The sequence below is a fragment of the Phascolarctos cinereus genome, unplaced genomic scaffold, assembly GCF_003287225.1.
Source record: "Phascolarctos cinereus isolate Bilbo 61053 unplaced genomic scaffold, phaCin_HiC Scaffold_9;HRSCAF=440, whole genome shotgun sequence".
NCBI lineage: Eukaryota > Metazoa > Chordata > Mammalia > Diprotodontia > Phascolarctidae > Phascolarctos > Phascolarctos cinereus.
The window spans coordinates 230367292-230386736 of record NW_027556402.1 but is presented as its reverse complement, the minus strand read 5'-3'; the positions used below and the strand labels follow the sequence as shown (position 1 = coordinate 230386736).

Below are 19445 nucleotides of genomic sequence, written 5' to 3'. Positions count from 1 at the left end.
TAGAGGCTAGGTGACTTGGCCTGGGTCACATAGCTAGTATGTATCAGAATGTAGGTATTCCTAATGTCAAGTCCTGCACTCCATCCATGATGCATCAATATTCAACCTTGAAACCATTCAAAGAGACCTTCTTACTGAGTGTCCGCTCTTGAATCAGCTGTACTCACCATACTGGTCCCCACAGGCTGATTTGAAGCTGTACCTTACAGATAGTTCAATGTGAGTCCAAAATTCAAACTTAGGTGACACCTTGTACCAAATAAAAAATTTTTAAATAGCAAAGAATAGAATAGTAAAATGAAGCTACTAAAATACTACAATAAGTAATAAATATTTACTTAGTACAAAATGCTAATGCAAACCAAGTTTATTATACAGGTACAAAAATGTACACAATAAGAAATGATAATTTATGATACAATGAAGACTTGAGGGAAGGCATGCTTTTTTAAAAATTCATTGTTCTAGTAGATAAAAATACCAGTAAACATTGGGCAGACTACCTTACATAACCAAAGAGAAACATTTAAAAATGATCAGAAATTTCTGAGGGAAGTACACAGCACAGCATATCATTACATTAGAAAAAAGTATAAAAATTGAATTTCTATAGCATCAGGTTACACTAATGTAGAAATACAGTCTTTCAAAATGCAACTGAATAGAAAACATGGCAAATGGATCCATTCTAAATGAGTTCAGAACTAAAATGTTTTACTAACAGTTGATTTTGTGATTTGTCACCATTTTGCAAGTTTTATTTTTAAGTACATGGTATATAAATCTCCTCCCTCCTCCTCCTGAATGAAGTCTTTAAAACATGAGGCTAGTTTTGAGAAAGGTCCAGAAGTGGAAGCCTCTGTCTTTAAAAAACTGAATATAATTATCACTGAAAGCTAAGCTTTTCCATCCTCAGTTCCTCCCCTTCCCCCCATCCTAGGTTTTCTCTTCTAATAATATACACACTGAAAAGTAAGGACAAAATCCTGCCAGAGGAATATTTGACTCCCCTCGGAACAGAGAGGTAGTCAATAATTAAGGTCAGTCTTCAGTTTTCTTATTGACATGATTGACCTGTAATATGGGCATTACTCAATACCCTCATTAAAGTATCTGAATATGTAGTACCTGCAATCTTTGGAAGATAAAATTGGTAACATTTTGGGTCATATTTTTTAAATAAACCATTTGGAAAATTTTTAAATTCATGTAATTCTTAGCTCACCCTGTTATCCATTTTTGTAAACCTATTGTTTCCTGTTTTTCCTCATGTGGGAGTTCTCTCTCATCAATGAAATCACAGGTTCAGTCTTTATCCCTATTGTTTCATGTTATGATACTTTAGTCACTGCCTGTTATAATGGAAGTCCCGTCATCCAACAGAACCATCTGTTCCAAGGTTTTATACATGGTGGGCACTTACAATATTATTTGACTGGCTGAGTTAGTGCCCAGAAGAGATGGGCTTTGGCCCATTCGTCCAGCTGCATCTAGATCATACCACCTAACTTAGCTAAATATCATGAAGAATTTTTATCCCCAGAAATGACAAACACCCCTAAGAAAATGAATCAACTGCACACGTCATATATATACATAGTTTTATACACGCATACATATATACACACATAAACACATATTTCTAAGTTGTTTCGTATCCAATTAATGGCTTGGTATGATAGATGAGTTCACAAATTCAATGAAGATGTAAAAACAATCATGGAAAGGAGTTTTTCTTCCATCTTCCTTATCCTAGAAACTAATGCCCCACGTCGAAAATGCAAGAATGAGCTGGGATGGAATTCTGGAAACAAGTTTTGGGGAACAATTCAAGGAATTATTGTTTCTAGTTCTGCTGGTGTGGCACCTAGAACCATAAGCAATTCAATTTCCTACACACATAAAAAGCATACACACTCATAATTTATTGGAGGGGAATACATTGTTGCAATTTCAAAGACAAAACAGGCTGAAGGAGTCCCAAATAAGGGACGAGACCCTCCCAGCTCCTATGCCCTCCCCTACCCTCATCCCCATATACAGTGGTAGTTTAGAACACAATAACAAATGACGATACAACAGTTACTCATTTAAACTTTTTTTTAGTTTCTTATGCTCTCTATTAGAAATTTACAGACAGCTGGAAAGAGCCAATAGAACACAAATAGTATTCTTTTTTTTTTTTAAAGAGTTTTTCTTTCTGAAAGTGAATCACTTATCTCCTAGACTTGGTTGGCCAGGTAGCATCATTACACTGAAACTATCATGCTGCTATGATTTATCAGCCTCTTTCCAATCAGACTGATACAAAGCCTTCATTCCATCCAACCTCTAATTAAAAATGAAAAACAAAACAAAAAACCCCAGCCCTAATTATTTGTGAAATCTTGTGCTAAGTGGAGCTCTAGGAGATAGCATTTTGAAACAATGGGGATCTCATAGTTAATATTAACCAACAACAACAGAAAGGAATAAAAATAAGCAATACGGTAAAATTTTTAAAATTATAATGTTACTATTGAAATGTTGCCATTTAATATAGCCATTTGTCAATTGGGGTCTTCCCTCTTATCATGAACTGTAGAGATACTCTACAAACACCATGGATTTCACAGTTCCTCTGAGAATGAATCAGAGATGATTTCATATTAAAGTTTTATGATAAATGATAAGTGACAACTGTGTACAGCAGGGAGAAAGTTAGAGGCTCTGAAGCTAATTTGTACTAAGAGCTTATGTGTCAGTGGGCAGGACTCAAAAAAATTTCAGAAGAAAAATTCCTACTGTCACTTAGGGGAAAGGCACCTTTTAATTGTCAATTTCAAATAAGGACACATTGTCCTAACATACCTTTAGGTAATGTGTGATCTTGTGAGCAAGGTGGGGCCTTGGAGAAAACCTTCTATTTCAGTCCTGTCCCAAACTCCCTGGGAGATTTTGGTCCCTCTGCAGGACATCTGTTGTATTAGCTTATCTACTGTCAAAGGCCGGAAAGAGAGGTTGTGGGAAAGAAATAAGTTTTATAAAAAGTCTTTATGCTAATGGAAGAAAAAGTATGTAAAATTAGTACATAATTATTTATGGTACTTTTTGGTAGAATAGCATAATGTGTAGCATAAAGAAAAGGCTACTTTTCTTAAATTAAATGTGAAGTTCCTGGTTCTGCCACTTATGGGTCGGATAACATTAGGCAAGTGCTTTCCCCTCTATGGGTCTCGGTTTCCTCCTCTGTCCAAGGAAGATGTGAGACATCTACCTCTGACATTCTGTGAGTAAGTTAGTGACAAGTAGGCCATACAATGTAAGGGACTCTGAAAAAGATGCCGAGAGTACAAAACCTTACAAAGTTTAAAATGGCAAAGATCTTAATTTTTGCCTATGTTAAATAAGATCTTACTATCCAAGAATACAAAACCCTCCAACTTATGTGTAATTTATATACAGGGGTAGGGAACCTGTGGCCTCAAGGCCACATGTGGCCCTCTAGGTCCTCAAGTGCAGCCCTTTGACTGAATCCAAACTTCACAGAACAAATCCCCTTAATAAAAGGATTTGTTCTATAAAATTTGGACTCAGTCAAAAGGCAGCACCCAAGGACCTAGAAGGCCACATGTGGCATCGAGGCTGCAGCTTCCCCACCCCTGGAACCAACAGTACTACTTTTGTTTAGCATTCACTACAAAATTGACATGGACTGCAGCCTCCCTCTATTAAAAAACCCTGTAAATTATCATATAAAACAAAAAAATAAGGTAATAACTGACAAATATTTAAGGAATAGGATCTTCTGTTTCCCATCTCAGGGATATGCTATTGTTTGAACTCACCCCACAGGGGGAAAATATGTACATCTATACATCTATATATAGAGAATTCAAGTTACTTTAAGTCTTTAAAGAAATAATGACAACAGAAGAGAGGATTGTAGGGAATCTGAGTTAAATGATCATTTTAAGTATGCCTTAATGCCTGAGAAAACATATCACAGAGATGCAAAGGGTCACTGGTGACAAAATTAAACACATCTTTAACCAGAACATAGATGATAAGAGTATAAATAAATTATCCCTTCTGGATTAAACTATTAATTGTGAGCTAGAATAAAATTCCCAACCTGAATAATCCCATATGAACCAAGCATATATGTAGACAGAATCTATCTATTTCCTCATGGGACAAGCAGATTCATACAGACTTTAGAGATTCTGGGTCACAGAGGCTTTTTTTTTTGGTTATAGAAAAGAACTAGAAGTATAGTAGCCAGCTAACAAATCTACAACCTTGTGTCACTGTACCCCTGCCCTCCAAGTTCTAATGGCAGCAGCCATTTAATCAGAAGAAAAAAGATGTTCTTTTCTTCTCCCCACTCACGTATAGCTGATATAATCTCTAAGTACAAATACCTAGAAGCAACATCACGTGCTATTTCATATAGAATAATCATCAGGATTCTCTTTATGTTTTAAGGGCCACTGATTTATCATGGGGTTTTAAAACTTTTTACAAAGTCTCCTTCGCTGGAGAGTTAAAATAAACAGAGGACAAAATATTGGTGTCTTGACTGAAGATGACTCAGAGCAAAAGAAATTCTTGTATTACATAGTTCAGTTCTCAACACAACCAGTCCAGAACCTTTTCTGGGATGGTGGGTATGTTGCTCTTCCTTCAGAACATTATAATTAGTGAGCTTTTGCCTAATCTAGGTGGGCTGGTGATCTAGCTGGTGCCTGCCTCCTAACTGCACAAAAAAATATAGCCAATTCACTCATTATTCTGATGTCAGAGATAAAAGTCAGGATATCTGGAGCAAATGAACAGCCATCATTATTGCCACTTGCTGTTAATACCTTTACAAAAGTGAAATGGCTAGCACTTGAAAGTACTGGAGAAACAAATCATGGCTCCTTCTTTGGATAAACATCCATGTCCCACATTGATATTGGATTTAGTGAGAAGGTAGCGACATAGACTTTTTAAACACCTTAAACCCTCTTGCTGGTCCAGGATATGGAGGAGGAGGCACGTCATATTTTCCAGTCAATGCCACAGCTTGTTCATAAGAAGGCAGTCCTGAGTCCTCCAATGGAAGAGGTGATGGGGTCAAGGCAGATTCCTCTTGTCTGCTAAAGATAATAGTTGGATGATGTCGACCAGTTCGTATATAGACAGCTGAGGAACTAAACAGAGACACATCAATAGCATCGATTTCATTTTCATGCTGATAACAGACATTGTTGATGACATTTCCAAGTCAAAGAGTGTGGGGTGTTTTTTTTAAGTTTTTATTGATGTCTTTTTTTTTATATCATCATAGCTACCCCCAGTATCCCTCTCCTTCCTAGAGAGCCATTCCATATAACAAATAGTACTTTTAAAGAGGAAAAAAAATCCAGTGCAACCGATGGATAAATTGAAAAAAATCTAAAAACATGTACAATGTGTAGCACTTGTGGACCGCCCACTTCCAATCCTTCCATGAAGGTATGGATTGGGGGTATCCTCTAATATCAATTTGTTTGTTGGTTAGCTGTTCAGTGATGTCTGACTCTTCATGACCCCATTTGGAGTTTTCTTGGCAAAGACACTGGTGCGGTTTGCCATTTCCCTCTCCAGTTCATTTTACAGATGAGGAAACTGAGGCAAACAGGTTGAAGTGACTTTCCCAGGGCCATACAACTGGCAAGTGTCTGAGGCCAGATTTGGATGCAGGTCCTCCTGACTCCAAATCCAATGCTCTATCCACTGAGCCACCTAGCTGCCTCTCATATCAAAGAGTGTGTTTTTTATAGTAAAAGATGGAGACAATTAGGAGGTATAATAGAGAGAACATTAGATTTGGAGATGGGAATGCTCTGAATTCTAATCCTGCCCCATACATTTATGAGCATGAGCTGAGCAGGTCTTTTAGCCTCTGTCTGCCTCAGTTTCCTCATCTATAAATGGAGTAATATACCTACCTTCCAGGATGTTGTGAGGATAAAATGAGAAAATATTTGTAAAGTGCTTTGCAAACCTTATAGCACTATATAAATGCTAGCTATTGTTTTGTTATTATTATAATCAGAATTTTATTATAATGAATAAGAGCATTCATATTATAATTAATCATAATTAGTTGTAATATAATTAGTTATAAAATCAACAATATAATTCTTCATGACAATTAGTTATAATGATATAGAACAATTAGTTACAATAACAGTTATTCTATAGTTCTGTGACTTTGGGCAAGTCACTTAATTTCTCTGGGCTACAGTTGCCTCATCTATAAAATGACAGCATTGGATTTCAGATGTAAATGGTGATGTTCTGATGAGATAACCTCTAATGTCTCAGCTCTAGCTATACTTTTAATAATTAGATCTTGTCCACTGACCTTTCCCTTTATTCATTCCCTCTTCAACCACTGTTATCATGCAGTTATCATATCAAGCCAAACCTGGCTTGATGAAAGGTGTTACAGCTCAGATCCCTGGAGCAGCCACTCTGCCTTTGGCTTCTTTCAACTTTTATTCAATCTGCAAATTGCTCCCAGACTAATCCCTCTTCCATGTCTTTGTAGTATGCAGAGATCTCTTTTGTCTCTGTAATCCTTTCTTCTTCTTTTCAACTCCTATAGGACTTGTAATCTGTACTTACTATTTTTTGGCCCAGTATTATGATTTCATTAGTATAGGGCACTTTGTTGTTCAGTCATTTTCAGTCATGTCTGACTCTTTGTGACCCCATTTGGGGTTTTCTTGGCTAAGATACTGGCGTGGTCTGCCATTTTTTTCTCCAGCTCATTTAACAGATGAGGAAACTGAGGTAAACAGGGTTAAGTGACTTGCCCAGGGTCACACAGCTAGTAAGTGTCTGAGGCTGGATTTGAACTCATGAAGATGAGTCTTCCTGATTCCAAGTCAAGTGCTCTATCTACTGCACCACCTAGCTGTCCAGTATAGGGTACACCCAATGAAAAAATTCCTCTGCCAATTCAGGTTAATGATTTGCCCAGGACCACACAGGCAGTATGTGTCAGAGTGGAGTTAATTTAAAAAAAAAAAAGAGAAAAATAAGGTCTGAAGTGGTCAGGGATGACCACTACCATACAGGGTTTTTTGTTTGTTTGTTTGTTTGTTTTGTTTTGTTTTGGTGAGGCAATCAGGGTAAGTGCCTTGCCCAGGGTCACAAGCTAGTAAATGTCAAGTGTGTGAGGCCAGATTTGAACTCAGGTCCTCCAGACTCCAAGGCCAGAGCTCTATCCACTGCGCCACCTAGCTGTCCCTACCATACAGTTTAACACTTGACTTTGTATTATTTCATGCATTAGCTTTGTCTAAATCAGAGATTCCCAAACTTATTTGGCCTACCTCCCCCTTTACAAAAAAAAAAAATTTACTCAATGCCCCTTGGAAATCTACTTTTTAAAAAACTCTTTAACAGTTTTTTTAAAAATTTGTTTCATTTCAAAAAAGTTTTTAAAAAAAATGACACATCTTAAATTTAATAATTTATTGTAAATGTGTGGTTTTCCCTGCACTGAAATTTTGATGATGCAATATTGTGTCATGTAACCATATGGTATTGTATTGTAAACAAGTCATTACGTGCATATTCCTGCTGATGCATGCTGGACTTCCTGACAGTGTGCGGAAGACTCGCCTGCCAATACATGCTTGTTAAGACCTGTCAGCAGACTTGACCACTGATGGATTATAACTTACATTTTGAGTGTTTATTTTGAAAATAATGTAATCACTATGACTTTAATTCTGTTGCACAACAGATAAAACATGTACCAATGGTTTTTCAAAATTTTCTTATCTTCTCTTTTTACCTTATGCTTCCATGGCTCCCTTTTTTTTATTTAACTTCCCCCCCCCCACCACCATTGCAGTCGAGGCTACTACTGCCCTACTTGGATTGTTCCAGCACCTCCCCCAGGGGGAAGTATCACCAACCTTGGGAACCTTGGGTCTAAACTCTGAGATCTTTATTTATATCTGACCCCTATCCCACCACCTGGTATCTAGCAGAGGGTTCGGCCACTTGAAATGTATTATCAATTAACACTTATTGAGTAGTTGATATGAAACACAGCCCTGGTGTTTTGAACTATCATCAGCTATTAATATGATTATGGTTGTTATTCTCAGTCCTTCTGATGTATACATTTTAAACACACAATTTATAATTTATGATGAGTGATTTGTTGAATGGGAGGGTACTCAAGCCTCTCCCCAACTACTTGTAAGTAAATTAATTCCATTTAATGATTAGATTATAAGTTCCTTGAGGGCAAGGAATGTCTTTTGCCTCTTTTTGTGTCTCCAGTGCCTAGCACAGCAGGTAATGTTTGTTGACTGACTGATATATGTTTATGGACTAATCAGTGATGTAACTGTGGTCATTTGAAACTGGATACTGAAAATCCAAAGACAATTTTTAATCCTTGAATTGGCTGATGAGTACAATTTCCTCCTAATCAGATCTAATAAGGAATAAATTCACTGACTTGTGTTTCTTTTCTCTTGCCTTTGAAGGGTAAGAGGCAATGGGACATTGTGGAAAGAAATAACAGTGGACACAGAGGGAAACAATTGAGGTCCCAAGCCCTGTTTGACCACTTCCCAGGCAAATCCTTGACTTCAATGGGACTCACTTTCTCCACCTGTAACATGGAGACACTACAAGTTGTATCAGACCTACCTCTAGGATACTGTGAGGATTTTGAAAATTGCAAACCATTACCTCATGTCAGCTATTCTTTTTTGGGAGGAATTGATGAATACTGTTTTTAAAGGGGAGAGGCAGAGATAGGATGAGGGGAGGAAAAGGAAGAAGGAGAGAGGGATAGGAAGAGGGAAAAGGAGCAGGAGGAGACACAGAGGGAGTGGAGAGTGGGGGAGAAGAAGAGGGAAACAGGGAGATTGAGACAGAGACAGACAGACAGACAGACAGAGAAGAGAGGCAAAGTCTTGGCTAATTCATAAACTGGCTAATCCTCTCTGGAATAACTGATAATGGACTGTTGGTGAGGCTAGTACAAGTGTGTTCAGAAGGCTTAGCACACATTCCTCTTCTGTCAGAAATCTGGAATGTCTTGATGATAACTACTCATCCCCTGCTCACTTGAGCTGAACTGCCCTCCATTTGGGAGGGAGACAAGCCTTCTGTTTGCCCATAAGCTCAGGTATGTCAGATAAGGCAAACAAACAGAACTTCTTTGCCCTAAGCTGCTGGATCAAGCAAGTGACAAGTCCTTATCATAAACACATTCCAGGTTGTGCTTTAATTACAAGTCATCTTAAAGCAATCTGCCTTTTCATTGTGAGAACAAGGGAGCAATTATATCAGAAAGTCAGTGAATGGCTCCAGTGTTCTGCACAACATCACACATCCATTGTGAGTAGAAGGGGAAAAAAACATTCTAAATATTATTTTCTAGAAACACTAGTATGGGCTTATTTAAATGAATTCATAGTTTTCCCATCTTGAAATGAAGGACATCACATTAGGCACTTTCTCCCCAATGCAACTGAGAAATGAAATGGTCTTATAGCACCCATTTATCTGGCATGTGTTTATTGCCAAGATGATGTAATAATGTTCTGATTTCAACTTTCAAAAAAAAAAGTAGGCATTGAATACCATAGTTTTCCCCAAACTTTCTGCCAATTAACCTTTCTGGGTTTTTTCAAAAAATCCTTAAACTTCGCCTATATTTGATTTCAAAGTCAGGGCATACTTTTATCTCAAAGCAATCCTCTGCCCTTCATCTTCCCAAGAACCCTACACAAATAGGATTGCAATGAAAGAATGAACAGTGTAACTGGGGACCCAGGAAGGAGTTAGGACTTAAAATTTATATTGGCTGTTACCCATTCACAACAAACCACTGAGACACAGATGGGGAACCTCAGCCTCTAGTCTCAAACTGTAGATATCTCCCCAGCCCTGGGAAACCCCACAAAACCCCAGGTCCTGTTAGGAGGCTGCAGCCCAGCTGGGGTGAAAGGAGCTCATAGGACACTACTGAACATTGAGAGAGTTGGGCAAGACTTGTCTGGGTGCAATGACACCAAAGCCTCCCCAGATATCTCACCACAACCCCAAGACAGAGGGTATAGGCAGGGCTGTCCCTTGCCAAGCTTCAGTGAAACAAGCAGGACAAATTCAGGTTTAATTTAAGGAATGTAACAGCACAACCACTGGCCTAATATAGCTTCCCAGAGACCTGGCCTAGGGCCGGCCTCCTCCTCCTTGGGTCAAAAGTTCGGCCAGTTGAGTTGCTCCTCTGGGTTAGATAACACAAAGTGGGGCATTGTTTCCTGAAGGCCACGACTGAAATACATGTGTTACCAAGAAGGAGGGAAGGCTGCCTGTCTTTCCTCTGGCTGTCTCCCATTAGCACACACAAACATTTTAATAAAACAAAAGGGCCATGGTTTCATCAGCATAGGCTCCTCTAGATTGGGTGGGGTGTGGGGCGCCAGTCTTCTTAACCTGAGGTCTACAGATAGGACGAAGATCCTGAGGCTTAGAAAGATTTAAGGACCTGCCTATAGTCATGAGACTGGTACAGAGTTGGTACTAGCCCCCTGGTATGCCAAGTCCAACCACCTTACTACTCCCCCCAATAATAAAATATCTAGTTACTTTAACTCTGCTGAAGCTCAAAGGATATAATTTTCAAAATAGGTGAAACAGCTAATTAGATGTATCCTGTAATCGACACAGAATAAAGATATTCATGACCACTGTAACATATTTCCTGTCATGGTCTATATGGGGGGCACAAGGAAAGGAGCACTTCAGGGGGGCAGCTAGGTGGCGCAGTGGATAGAGCACCAGCCCTGGTTTCAGGAGGACCTGAGTTCAAATCTGGCCTCAGACACATAACACTTACTAGCTGTGTGACCCTGGGCAAGTCACTTAACCCCATTGCCTAACCAAAAAAAAAAAAAAAAGGAGCACTTCAGGAATAAAAAATGAGGAAAGGAAGAGGAGGGGAAAAGGAAAAGATAAAAAGGGGAGAAAATCGAAGAAAGGTGTAAAATGAAGAAAAAAGTAACAGGCATGTGTATGAGTGGCAGCAAATTAAACCAGAGCTAGACCATCTGACTCAAATAATTGTAAATGTTGGAAACAGAACCATATGTGCCGATGTGACTTTTAAAAGTGATACAAAAATGTTTTCTTATTATAAGAGTAAGGAGGGAAGAAAAGAGAGAGGGGCGTGGGCATATTTCATGTTCTTCTTGCTAGATAGGAAGCTCCATGAGGACAGGGCCATTTTTTTCCCTCAGCAGAAAACATTGCAGGTATTTTGATGAATGAGAATAGAGGAATATGGTAAAAAAAAAAACCCAGGATGAAGTAAAGAGGCTCTTAAAAGATGAACGCTGTCTACTTCCCCATTATGTCTCCCATTTCTCATTATATTTCTAGTATATCCATACCATTCAATTCAATTCAACACACATTTATCAGGCTGTACTCCTAGCAAAGCCCTGGGCCAGGGATTCAAGGGATAAAAAAGCCCCAAACAAAAGTCCCCTGCCCTAAAGAAGCTGACATTCTACTATCCCCAGGATGCCTCCAGTTGGTGGTGAGGCTATACCTGGTAGAATGGACAATTTATAGCAGCAGAAGCAATAGCAGTTTAATGGCATTATAGTAGCTGAAAATGGCTAACTATCAAATGGGGGCCAATGGAAATTTCACAAACTGAAGAAAACTGTTGAAGGTCTGCAGATTGGGAGGCATGGGTGGGTGGAAAGAAACATTTGCGGGACAGATCCTTCTGACTTTTACTCTACATGGACTCCTTTCGTTATACTGGCACAGCAGGACCCAGCCACAAGCACAGAATATTCCTCTTGTTCTCTTTCTTTAAGGAGTACTTTGTTTTTGTTATCAAATATTTAATTTTTTTTCTAATTACACATAAAAACAATTTTTAACATTAGTTTTTTAAAATTTTGTGTTCCAAATTCTCTCCCTCTCTCCCCTCTCCTTTCAATGAGAAGGCAAGAAATTTGATATAGGGTATACATGTGCAGTCATGCAAAACATATTTCCATATTAGTCATGTTGTGAAAGAAAACAGACCAAAGGAAAAAAAACCAAGAAAAATAAAGAAAGTTTTAAAAAAAGTATGCTTCGATTTGCATTCAGACTTGGTACTTTGTAATTATATCTCTACAAGTATTTTGTATGCTTTGATAGATTGATCCCCAGATACTCTATGGATTCTGGAATTATTTGGAATGGGATCTATGTGAACTATTGAAGGTCATCCCACATCTTATTATTCCTTGACTTAAAATTTAATGGAAGCAATAGATTATAACACTATCGAGGCAGACATTGAAACATCAAGAGGGGGAATTGTTCACTTTCTCTCTGCTTCATTTTTCTCTGTTGGTGAAATAGGAATAAATCGAGTCCTTTACCTATCAATGAGGTTCTTCACCAGTGGTCTGTGAACTTTTCAGGTCATTTAAAAAAGACATCTCTTTCTATATTTATTGTTTTTTAAAGTTCTAATGGGTCCATTGGAATAGGAAAATTACTTAGGCTATTCACAGCAAATTTAAAGTTAATTTGATTTTTAAAAACTCATGCCGTTTATAAAGAGGATCCCTTATGGGGCAGCTAGGTGACACAGTGGATAGAGCACAGACCCTGGATTCAGGAGGACCTGAGTTCAAATCTGGCCTCAGACACATAACACTTATTAGCTGTGTGACCCTGGGCAAGTCACTTAACCCCACTGCCCCCCCCCCCAAAAAAGAGGATCCCTTAGCAATCTCTTCTATGACATCAGAAGGACACTGATGGGTAAAAGAGATAAAAATTACAAATATCTCCTAAAGGGAAAAATGCTTTCCCTGATAGAAAGAAAATATAACTTTACTTACTTTAGAAAATAATTATAATTGTTATGTTTTAGGACAAAACTTGACGCCTTTTTGTATTTAGCAAATTCACATACGTTGACTTAATTCAACAAACATACTTTGTGTTATGTGCTTAGTATATAGTCACTGTCCTTAAGGCTCTGTTTCCACATTCTCCATAAACTCAACATACCAGACAAGAAGCATTTGGCTGGTGCTTACTATATAGGAATAGGGAATGAGTTCTGATCTGACTGGCACTGTTCACTCCCATGAGGTGAGCTCCCATTATCAATATAGGTCAGCATCCTCTCTGCAACTTAACAGTCTTAGAGAGATGCTTGAGCAACTGCGAGGTTACGTGGTTTGCCCAGGGTCACAGAGCCAGTATTTGGGAGAGGTGGAACCTCAGTATTCTTGGCTTCAAGAATCCACTACGTCAGGTGGCTTCTTATGGAATGAAATTAAAACAAAACAAAACAAAACAGCGACAATAAACCTTGGAACTCTTTCCTAGTCTGAGAAACGATCAGTGAAAGTTAGAAAGTACATACATGGGAGTAATGAAAAGAATCTAGATTCTTTCTAGAGATTAGATTAGAGTCTTGACTCTCACATCTACTATGGTGGAGACACTGGGCAGGTAAGTCACTTTTGTCCATTTTACAGATCAGAATACTGAGGCTCGAGAGAGTTAACAGCTATACTACCTATGTCACAGGGCTTTCGTAAGGAAAATAGGTTACCACCCTTAAAGCACTGTATAAACCATTTTTATAAGAGAAAAAAGGGACATGCCAAAAGGAATATTAGGGGTCATCTAGTCCAACCCATTCATTTTATGGATGAAAAAGCTGAGACCCAGAGAAGTGAGTTGCCCAAAGTCAAAGAACTGGTTTAGGAAGCATTTCAGCTAGAACCCCAGTCTACTAACTTAGTCCAGTGCATTTTCCTTTACATCCTATTCTCTCATACGCTTCTGATATAGATCGAGAAGGGAGCTCAGAATCCAGTAAGTCCAGCCTGCTCTTTTTACAGAAAGGAAATAGATTACGGTGCTCTCAGGTGATTTGTCCAAGGTCGCAAAAACAGGCAAATGGCAGGCAGGGCTGGGATTTGAATCTAGTTTCTCGGACTCTCAATCTAGGTCTCTTTCCATTGCAAATCAGAAACTTCTCAGATCAGCAGTTAGGGCAATGTCTTTGTTAAGTAGGGATCAAATTTTATGTGGCCCATTTAGTTGACCAAAACAGTAGTTTGACCTAATAGATTTGCTAGCTTGGAAAAATAATAACAGCTGGCATTTATATAGTGCTTCAGAAATATTATCTCATTTATCTTCAGAAAAACTCTGGGAGGAAGGTGCTACTATTACCCCCACTTTACAGATGAGCAACCAAGGTAGACAGAGGCTAAGTGACTTGCCCAAGGTTACATAATAAGTATCCAAGGTAGGATTCAAACTCAGGTCTTCCTAGCTCCAGGTTCAACTCTCTACTCACTGCCCCATCTAGCTGCCTCTAGATACCAGGAAGGTCAAGATTCAATCAATCAAGGATTTATTAAGCACCTACTATATGCCAGGCAGGATGCCAGTTTCCTCTGACACTAGCTATGTAACCCCAGCTAAGCAAGTCACTTGTCCTGTTTTGTCTCAGATGATTCCCAAAGACTGTTGTGGCTCTCCATCAGGCAGGGGCAGTTCCCTACCCTGAAGAAATCAATCTCACATTCCTATATTTGTTTGCCCATTTATATAAGCTTCTAATCCAAGGATGGGGAACGTGCAGCCTCGAGGCTACATGTAGCCCTTTAGGTCCTCAAGTGTAGCCCCTTTGACTGAATGCAAACTTCAATAATTTGTTCTATGAAGTTTAGATTCAGTCAAAGGGCTGCACTTGAGGACCTAGAGGGCCACATGTAGCCTCGAGGCTGCAGGTTCCCCACCCCTGTTCTAGTCTAAAGTAGGTAGATGATAATGGCTGGACTGATTATCAGTCTCTGGGCACAGGTATTTTGCTCAAAGACATGTGGAATATATGTTACAAAATACGCTTTCATTAAAAGAAAAGGAACAACAAAGAATTATGTCTGCTTCATTGGGAGAGTCCTCATTTTGTTGAAAAAGTTAACAGATAAAGTGTACCACTGAGGCAAGAAAGCCAAAGCCATATGATGAGAAGACAGCAGACTGGGGTGGGGAGAAAGGAGACAAGTGAGGAAACGCTGGTAACTTTACCCAGTGACATGTGAAATGCCAAGCTCTTATCCTCTGGTGTCTTACTTTTCTAGGTTCCAATTCATTCAACAAATTGTTTGGTAGACATCTGTGTATTTGTGCTCTGCTTCTTATCTCTCCAAATCTAGACCATCATTTTTTTACCTTCCTATTTCCAGCACTTAGCTGTGCCCCATCCCCATCCCCCACAGTAGATACTTAATAAGTGTTTATTGCAATGAACTGAAAACAAAATACATTAAGATTAAATGACTCCAAGCTATCCTAAAAGGTGGGCCTGACTAGTCATCTGTTAGCCAATTCATAGCAGAGCTGGGGTTCATAAACATGAATTTCCCATAGTGCATTTATGCCGCCTGTTGACTAAGGTTAGATATCTCCTTATCCATGGTCATTCCAAGCACCTATAATAACTAGGATAAAAATGAGCACATTTGTTCTCACAAGAGTATGCCACTCGATGGGGGAAGGTGAGAGGGCATGAGTAAACCTTATTCTCATTGGATTTGGCTTAAGGAGGGAATACCACACATAGTCAATTGGGTATGGAAATCTATCTTACCATACAGGGAAATAGGGGGGAAGGGGATAAGACAACAGAGAGGTGGGGGAATGATGAAGGGGAGGGCAGATTGGGGAGGGGTAATCAGAAGCAAACACTTCTGAGGAGGGACAGGGTCAAAAAAGAGAATAGAATAAATGAGGGGTGGAATAGGATGAAGGGAAATATACATAGTTTTCCACAACATGACTACTAGGGAAGTGTTTTGCATGACTACACATGTACAACCTGTATCAAGTTGCTTGCCTTCTCAATAAGGGTGGGTGGGGAGGGAGAAAGGGAGAAAATTCAGAACCCAAAGTTTTAAAAACAAATGTTAAAAATCATTTTCACATGCAACTGGGAAATAAGATATATACAGGTAATGGGGTATAGAAATGTATCCTGCCCTACAGGAAAATAGAAGGGAAGGGGATAAGAGAAGGCAGGGCATATAGAAGGGAGGACAGATTAGGGGAAGGGATATTTAGAATACATGCCATCTTGGGGTGGGGGGAAGGACGAGATGGGGAGAAAATTTGGAACTCAAAATCTTATGGAAGTGAATATTAAAAACTAAAAATTAATAAATTATTTTAAAAATATTTTTAAAAAGAGTATGCCACTTGAGAGGCTATGTTATGGTATAGTAATTACTGCCATCAGGAATCTTGAAGTGGGCATTTAATGCTGGATTTCTATTGCACATCTGTAGTAGCCATTTAATCTTATGATGCTCTGTGACTTTGAAAATAGCAATAAATATTACACTCTAAATGCTATGTTTCTTTGTCAATGAATAATTATTATTACTATTCTGTTTTACTAGAACCGCTATTCCATCACTGTTGGAGAGCTCCCAGAGAAGGACTCTTTCTACCAATGCAGATCAAGCACCTTTTCAGTAACTTACAGTCTGAGAGAGTTAAATGACTTGCCACACAGCCAGAATGTAGCATAAGCGGAATTTGAATCCATTTCTTTGTGACTCTGAGAGCAACTTTGAGTCCACTTCATCAGTGTTGAAAATCAAACAGAAAGGGGGGGGGTGTCACTAACCTGGACATAAGGATCTTAGCAGGCCACATATTGACTTAGTTTTAGAATGTGATGTTATCTACATTTTACTGTATATTTGTTTTAAAAAATATTTCTCAATTACATTTTCATCTGGTTCTGGGTCCATACTTAGGAGGCTACATGTTTGACACTTCTGCATTACACCATGCTCCTAGATCACACAATAAGTATCATATAATAAAAAGTCCACTTCATATATAATAAATATGATTTCTGTCTTCATGGGCTTCTTATCATTTCTAGTGTAAAACACAAATGTCTCAGCCTGACATTTAAAGCCTTCTCCAGTCTAGATTCCCATATACCTTTCCATTAGATTGTAAGCTCCTTGAGGGCAGGGACCAACTTTCCCCCCTTTTTGTATCCCCAGCACTTAGCACAGAGACTGGCACATAATAGGTGCTTAATAAATGTTGACCGACTTTCCAGATTGATTTCATTTTATTCTACCTCACAAACTCTAACTTCTAACCCAACAAGTCCACTCGTTTTATTCCCTGACCTTGAACTTACATCTTTCCTCTCTAAGCCTTTGTAAAGGCTGATCCCACATGCCTAGAATGAATTCCCTTTCTTTACCTCTGTCTCTTAAAAACAGCCCTACATTCCTTCAAGGCTCAGCTCTGGTGACCACCCCCTGGATCGGAAGCCTCTCTCAGTCCCCTAGGCTGGTAGTTAGCTGTCTTTTTTTATTATAGCCACTCCCTTCCTGAGAATTTAAGCTTTCTGCGGGCAGGGCCTGCCCCACTTTTGTCTTTGTGCCTCAGCTGCATTGGGACATAGCAGGCCCTAAACAGAATGAACATCTGGTGAATTAATTGGGATAAGAGCAGGTCTGGACCAGCTGTTAATGGGACACAGGCCTTCATTTCTCCAATTGTAAGCTCCTTGGAAGCAAGGACTGGCTGGTTTTTCATCTTTGTATTTATTCCTACTTCCTAGCATCAAGCCATGCATACAGCAGGTGCTTAATAAAAAGATTTTTTTTCAAGTTTGTAGGAACTTCAATATCTGAAAAGGAATCCCTACTACAGTATACCTGACAAGTGTTGCCCTATCTCAGCTGAAAAGCTTCCAATGAAGGGGAACTCACTACTGTCCAAGGTGGCCCATTCCACTTTCAGACAGCTCTAACAGGCCTTTTTTCCTGACAGTCAAACTCTTTGAGTCTTCCATTTGTTGCTGGAGGCAAGAGGGACAAATCTGTAGGAAGCTGAGTGGCATAGTGGATAGAATGGTGGATTTGGAGTCAGGAAGACCTGCATTCGAATCCTGATTCAGGTTACTATTACTTGTCCCTGAGGAAGTCATTGAATCTCACTCAGCCTCATCTATAAAATGGGGATGATAACAGCCCTTACCTCCCAGGATCACATGAGATAGCATACACAGAGGGCCTTGTAATTGGAGAAAGGATGCTATCTGCTCTGCATCAAATTGACAGCACAAGCAGACGCGCTATATCACCCAAGTGAAATTCACCAGACATTCATTTTTTACATGCTGACTATGTGCCTTAAAGCACTACAGAAAAACTAGCCATTAATATGAATTCCTCTTTGTCATGCAAACTGTAAAGCATGATATAAATATCAGGAATTATTATTGTTGTTGTTACTGTGATCTGCTGGTCTCGTGCCACTGGAGAAATGTTAAAGCGGCCCGTGGCTAACAACAAATGGGGGATCATATTCTATCGAGAACAAATTCTTGGTTATACATACCACGGCTGTCTTCGTCTTGTGCATTTGGTGATGCAGAGATAGTAACCAAGTAATCCAGTGATAACCAGGAACACTCCAGCTGCAATTAGTCCAGTCAGGAGTCCCATAACATCGATCTTCTCTCTCTCACCATCTTAAGGGAAATTTATTCAATCACCTTTTGTCAATATCCCTATAGCAACTGCAGAGCATGTCTATAATCTTGAATTTCTCGTGACCCTAAGCACGGGCCTGCACTCTATATATTATGAAAAATTATGTCAGCACCAAGCACAGTGCCTTGCATATAGCAGATGTTTATGAAAAATATCCTCATTTGATCTTCAAAACAACCTTGTAAGTTGGTCCTATTATTTTCCCCATTTTTACAGAGGAAGAAACTGACGCAGGAAAAGTGACTTGCTCAGTGTCACATAGCTAGTAAATGTCAGAAGCAGGATTTGAACTCAGGTCTTTTTGAAGGTAGGCAGCTAAGCGGTATAGTGGATAGAGTGCTGGACCTGGAGAATCAGGAAGACCTAAGTTGAAATCCTGCCTCAGGGTCACTTACTACCTGTGTGACCCTGAGCAAATCAATTAACATTTGCTGCCTCAGTTTCTTCATCTGTAAAAATAGAGAGAACATCACCCATCTCCCAGGGTTGTTGTTCAGTCATGTATGATTCTTTGCGACCCCATTTAGGGTTTTCTTGGCAAAGATACTGGAGTGGTTCACCCTTTCTTTCTCTAGCTCATTTTACAGTCAAGCAAACTGAGGCAAACAGGGTTAAGTGACTTGTCCAGGGTCACACAGATAGTAAGGATCAGAGGCTGGTTTGAATGTTATTGTGAGGATCAAAGTAAGATAATATTTATAAAGTGTTTTGCAAATCTTAAAGTGCTATAAATATGCTATTAATGTTATTAAAAATATGTTGAAGGCAAATATATCTATCTACTAGGTCTGGTTACTAGCATAATACTTAAATTATTTT

At 39.1% G+C, this 19445-nt stretch overlaps 1 protein-coding gene across 3 annotated transcripts in view; it reads right to left on the bottom strand.

The window, feature by feature from the left end:
* Nucleotides 1–352: 352 nt before the first annotated feature.
* Nucleotides 353–19445, bottom strand: part of PRRG4 (proline rich and Gla domain 4) — a 30916-nt gene continuing 11823 nt past the window's right edge. For all 3 annotated transcript variants that reach the window (XM_020963952.2, XM_020963954.2, XM_020963953.2), the window contains exons 5-6: nucleotides 18472–18604; nucleotides 353–5177 (exon numbers count right to left, since the gene is read on the bottom strand). In XM_020963952.2, the coding sequence (XP_020819611.1) occupies nucleotides 4946–5177; nucleotides 18472–18604 (365 nt within the window). In that variant the 3' untranslated portion in view covers nucleotides 353–4945. The remainder of the gene's footprint in view (nucleotides 5178–18471; nucleotides 18605–19445) is intronic.